This window comes from Epinephelus lanceolatus, chromosome 3 (assembly GCF_041903045.1).
Source record: "Epinephelus lanceolatus isolate andai-2023 chromosome 3, ASM4190304v1, whole genome shotgun sequence".
In the NCBI taxonomy this organism is placed as follows: Eukaryota; Metazoa; Chordata; class Actinopteri; order Perciformes; family Serranidae; genus Epinephelus; species Epinephelus lanceolatus.
In genome coordinates, this window is record NC_135736.1 from 22,925,001 (window position 1) to 22,930,978 (window position 5,978).

The 5,978-nt window shown below is 43.4% G+C and overlaps 1 protein-coding gene across 1 annotated transcript; it reads right to left on the reverse strand.

Moving 5' to 3' along the window:
* Positions 1-1,457: 1,457 nt before the first annotated feature.
* hapstr1b (HUWE1 associated protein modifying stress responses b) lies at positions 1,458-5,649 on the reverse strand. Its single transcript, XM_033625221.2, has 4 exons — positions 5,204-5,649; positions 3,767-3,847; positions 3,362-3,637; positions 1,458-3,249 (listed from the first exon to the last, which is right to left on the reverse strand). Exons 1-4 carry the CDS (start codon positions 5,397-5,399, stop codon positions 3,011-3,013), a joined length of 792 nt encoding a protein of 263 aa, XP_033481112.1. The 5' UTR covers positions 5,400-5,649; the 3' UTR covers positions 1,458-3,010.
* Between the last annotated feature and the right edge of the window lie 329 nt (positions 5,650-5,978).

Below are 5,978 nucleotides of genomic sequence, written 5' to 3' on the forward strand. Positions count from 1 at the left end.
TTTTGGACAATTCCTCAATAAAATGATAAATTGTGCAGCATTTCAAGTGAGTCAGGCTCATAACTGCTAAGTAATGGCCAGTGGAAATGATTATGTTGCTGTTCCCGCATCATTAAAGTGAAATGCTATTGAATTTTGCAGGAATGCAGCAAGTTGAGATGTGCATATCGTGCATCATCTACATTTAAATAGGACCAGCAAACAAAAATTTGGCATGTGTCACAGGAAAACAGCATGCAAAGGAATAACTTTTTGCATGGTGGTCCTGTAGGCTTTATGCACCAAATCTGGTAAGGATTGGATGAAATTTGTAGGAGTGTTAAAAAGTAAGTGTGAGAATATCTGTGTAGGTGGAAACTGTTGTGGCCTACTTGGACAGATAGGTGTGGATAAAGACAATAATTTTCCTTCAAGGGCCTTGTAGTTTGGATGGTTTGGGTGTTAACCTTATACAAAAAGTTTCCTCTGGGCTCTGATGTACTTTTAAACATGTCTTCTCACTAAGACACGCACAAACAGGACTAAGAGCACAGCCTTCTTGGCGGAGGTGACATGCTTTCAAACTGTCTTGGTATCCGTGTTGCTCCAGGTCTGTCCTAATCTTATTATTTTAGTGTTAAAAGATGTCATTACCCTAGAAGGTACACAACAACCTCTAGTTTTATCAGTGTAACTGCAACTAATCTAAACCACCCCAAATGACACCTGAAATGCCGTATTTTTGTTCATGATTTTGTAATTATAATTGAATTATCTTGGCAGCCCATATTTGTTGTAACTGGCTCTTTTACACTAAGATATTTTCTTTAATTGCTTCCTTTTGTGTTATTAAAATAAGTTTGCAGCACATTGTTAAAACGGAACAGTACTGATCAAAATTGTGTTTGCATGTTAAATCATTTTGCTATCCGTCCATAAACATGGCATTTCAGGTCAGCGAATGTGGCAGCACAAGCTTCCTTTCAGAGGGAAAGGGGAAAGCAGGACAAAGTAGTCTGCATCACCCCCGTGTGGTTGCAAGGTTGAACTGCACAATGATCTCAAGATTTGTTTGAAGTTTGTTGACAACCTGCTTTCACAGAACTCTGCAATAGAGCAGTTAGAATAACAAACCGAGATATACAACCACTGTGCCCACCTCTCAGTAGAGCCTTTATTCTTCTGCCCTTGGCGACTGATGACATAATAACTATCAAGTTTTTCAAAGAGACAAAGAGATGATTAAAGGATCAACATTTGTTAACTGAACAGGCACTGTGATAGATAAAAGCTCAAACTCTCAGGTTTTTCCACTTCATTGCACCTTTTTTATCCCTTTACGAGACTGGCCCGAGGTAACTCAGAAATTTCACGTTTGAGAGGTAAGATTATCCTCAACTGAAATAAGACCTTGCCAAGCAGATGGTGCAAAGAGTCAGTAAAACACCAAATCCAACTAGTAGAAAACTCAAAAGACAAACGCTTGTATTTTCTTTAATGTCAGAATAGTTATTGTACATGGACATCCCAATGGATTTGCACTTCTTTTTACAATATGTACCACATATAACAGCACCTACATGTTATTTACACACATTACACAAGATTGTATCACAAAGCAGTGTGTGAAATTGGCAAAACAAGTGTCCCAAGCCTTGCTGAACCATCACACACAATAGTCCATGAGTTGGCTAAGCAAAGTAAAATCTCACAGCCGTCGGCCCCAGCTAGTTCACAGGCAGCTGCCCCCTGTAATTTTCTAGGTTTAAAGCTGAAATCACAAGTGAAAGTGTTGTGACTCTTTTAAATACAAGAGGCAAAATAATAATTATGCACCAGATAATGTTCTCATCAAAGGGCCAAATGTAAACAAAGTAGGTAAAATACAAGCTTTGAAACACTCTACTGCTCTTAATGCAAATATGCAAGATCCAGTACTCGGTCAAATGTATTCTGATGTGTCAGGGAAACAGTGTATATTTGGATTATTTGTAAACATGACAATACCTAGGAGCAACAGTGTCATCGGAAAATTGCAAATAAGAATGCAGGGCATGGGCACTTTACAAATCTTTGTTGAAAATACCTCTTGCTTGTCTCTTGTCACCCCACTACTTTAAGTGTCAGCTCACTCTGACAGTAATGATAGTCACCATTGTCTGTGTAAATTGGACTGACCTGCTTTGTGATAAAACCCTGGATTTGGGCTGCAAAGAGCAACTAAAGAAAAAAAGAATAGGATGAAATTAAGTAGGAAATAATTCGGTCAAGTGGATGCTGGATTTGCTAGAAGCCCGCATCCACAAGCACACATACAGACACTCACACACACGCACACCCACACTCACTGTTGCACAACAACCAGAGATACTGTAGCAGCTTTCTCAAAGGCAAAGACAAGTACAACACAGTAAGTGGCAGTTCTGCTGTCAGATACGCAAACACACAGAGCAGCAGCAGAATGAGATACACACGCTGACAAGCATTTTGAGTCGAGCCACACAGCGAGGAGGTGGTTCAGCCTCCCGAGGAGCCCGGGTTTCAGTCCAGTCTGGTTTGGCCAGCACTCCACAAAGGAGGAGGAGGAAGTATGCTTGAGGAATGAGGGGAAGAGATCTGCAAACAGTAGGGAATCAGCTCGTTTCATCTGATTATCGGATGTGAAGCACAAAGGAGCCCGGCCAAATAAACAATGTCTCAACGCAACATTCTGCAAGTTAAGGATTTCAAGTGTGATGTGTGCTCGCTTCTCTATCAGATCTACTGGGGGCAACAAACAAAGAACATTTTCTGGGGGGAAAAAAAACAGAACACTGAAGATGATTTGTGAGACAACAGAGAGGGGTGAAAGATAAATGAAGAAGGGGATAAATGCGTGGATTGGTAATAGTTACGTTTTTTTATTTGTAGCATTGCAACTAAGATGAAAAGGAGGAAGATTTCGATGGTTGGCCAAGGCATCAGTCCTCATCATCTGTCCAGTCGGCCACCAAGGAGAGGACAGAGGAGGGATTAGTGGTGTAGGAAAAGTTCAGAGCATCCTGTTACGTTTATGAGTAGGTGAGTCTGTGATGACATCACTACAGGGGGCAGGGCCTCGTTTACGATTGGCTGTGGAATCCAAATGGAGCGCCATCTCCTCAGCGATGAAGGTGTTGAGGTCCACATCATGAAGACCATTCCTACGACGACTGAGGGACTGGGCAGGATGAGTTGGGGAACCGGGAGGACCAGAACGCACAGAAATGCTTGCCATGGCACCACTAAGGCCTGAAATTAAAAAGGAAAAAAAAAGGAATTAAGCCACAGAAAACTATATTAACTTAAGCGTCTCATTATTATAACGCAACAGCTTTCTGCTGAACATGGCACCTTGACCTACCATGCAGTGCTATGGCCTCTCTGAAAGGCTGCAGGTCAGTCTCCACAGAGCTGCCTGTCTCTGGGGGTGCTGGTCGGCTTGCAGACACCATAGCAACTCTTGGCGGGGCGCGTGCTGTCCGTGGAGGTGGAACTTTGCCACACAGGAAGCTGATAAGGTCCTCGCGCCTGATAGTTCTTCTGCGCTTCTTAACCCATGCAATCACATCCTTATTCCTGCGCTGGTGGCCTAAGTGAATGCCCAGGTCATAGCTCCGTTGGCGGGCCTCCATACTCTCTGATGATACACAAGGACAAATGGTTTTACAAACAAAGTTCATCTACACCAATCTTATTTACATACAGTACTTCCTGCAACAAAAATAGACAATGATCCACAAGACAGGTAGTAGTCAGAGTTACTTGCCTTTATACAGGTTAGTGACAGCTGTGGCTGCATTCTGGAAGGGCACCCAGAGGGAGAGGCCCTGCTGCTGACACACTCGGTCTGTAAATTAAATTCAAATTGTGAGTCAGGTTGCCATAACTTTCCAATGACAGACTGGTGTCATTGTTGCTACATATACCTCACAATCCTTTTCTCATGCTCTCCTCAACAGAGGTGTTCAAGCTTTTACTTTCAGAAAATACAATTGTATGTGTGTATACCAAAAGAGGAAACTAACAGTGATGGTGTTATCGGAGGCGAGCATTTTCAAACTCCAGTTTTTAGTCTAATGGCTGCCTTCCGAGGTTGCTGGAAGCAGAAGCATTTTGCCAAGCAGAATTTCTAGACTAAGTGGAGGATAATGACTGCACTTGACAAGTAGTCAAGAGCCTGTCTGGCAATTTGGTGAACAAGGCCATCTTGAACATTCATTTTACACCCAGCAAATAACTTGCTGGTCAAATCTAACCAACCATGATGTCACCATTTTAAATATAGACGATTTAAATGGAGGCCTACGTTTATTTCCCGTTTCAGTATGTGCTAATAGCAGAAGCTGACAGGAGCCCAAGTTATTTCGATAGCAACACGATATCATCGTTATGTTCAAAGCACTCTGCAGGGCAGAACGAGACTTTAACAAGAAAATGTTTACTTTAATCCATCGCCATTTTGTTCTTGATATTGTATTTGAAACAATGCAGTCGTCAGAAAAAGGCCATAGGACTGTGTGTTGGAATAAAATGTCATCGTGCCGTTACTTATCAAAATACTCCACACCACTGCGACAATTAACTATCGCAGCGTTAGACTATCAACAAATGAGCTGTTTTCAGTCGGCAAACTCCTCCCTGTGTATCGCCATTTTGACGAGCTAGGTAACTGTTAACGGGTGGACAAAAACATTTTAGTGTGAGCCATGTTGTGTCCAAACAGGGCACATAAATGTGCTTAAACAGTGAATACACACACCGCCGAGTTAGCCGGTGGTTTGAGAACCACTTAACTCGAGTACTTGTAAATACACTGGGCTCTGGTGGACCTCTGACAGCTCAGGCCACCGTGCGCGAGACTCAGCCCTGTTGTCCCACACTCTGACACGGTGACCGGCTGTTAGCAGCTGCTAGCGTTAACACTAGGTTAGCGTTAGCTTCCCCCGGCTAACAACGAAACGGGGTCACGATATCGACGGGAGAACCATATCGATTTTGTTTACAATTAAACGAATACGCATTCTGGTGTCACCCAACAACCACGAAAACAAACCTAGATGTGGAGAAACAGCTGCGAATAGCTACCACTGTTAGCCTAGCCGGTGCCCTTTGTGTCTCTCTCCGCTAGCAGGATTAGCTTTCATTAGCGTTAGCTCTGACAGTTAGCTAGCTTGACTTGAACTTAGGTATCGTTGGTACAGACCTTTGTAGAGCTGCGCTACCGCGGTGGCCGAGTTCTGAAAGAGGTGCCACAGTTTCTGTTGGCTTTGTTCCGTCTCCTCCTCGTTTGGATCATCCCTTTCGGCCTCTGCTAGACACTGCCGTTCCCATTTTGAGAACCAGTGTTCGGGGCCGTGCTCTTGGATCTCCGCTTCTCCCTCCTCCTTCTTCTCCTCCATAGCTAATGTTAGGCGTCAGCTAGTAGCTTAGCAGCTAGCCTTCGAGTGAAATTTAGAATCGGTTGGTTTCCGGAGAAACTAAACTGTCTTTTCTTCTGTATTCTATCAGAACAGCCCTAACAATCTACAGAAACGAAGAAAAACAGTCGTTGGTAAAGTAGCATTGTGCATATGTTTAAATCCGCCCGTACGCCCAGTGTAAAACACACGAAACTACAGAGCACGATGACAACACCTAAGAATTTCTGGAACTGGCCACGCCCATATCGCTGTACTATAATTGTGATAGGCTGCGGAGATTTCTGTAGGCGGTTCTTGGTGCTGAACACGAAGCCTGATTGGACAACGACAAAAAAGAGAAAAGGTCAGAGAAAAACAAAGTTGATCCCACCCAGGAGATTCTCTGTAGCCTGCCATACAGCATTCTGCCCAGCAGGGGGCAGCCTGGCCATGTAAATGTGGACCACTAGGCTATGCAGTTGAAAGTATAAGGACACCCCTGTCCTGTTTACACTGCATACTTACTGTGTGCTTTTGGTCTAAGGCTGATTTTCATTGTTAAAGCAACCTGTAGTTTCA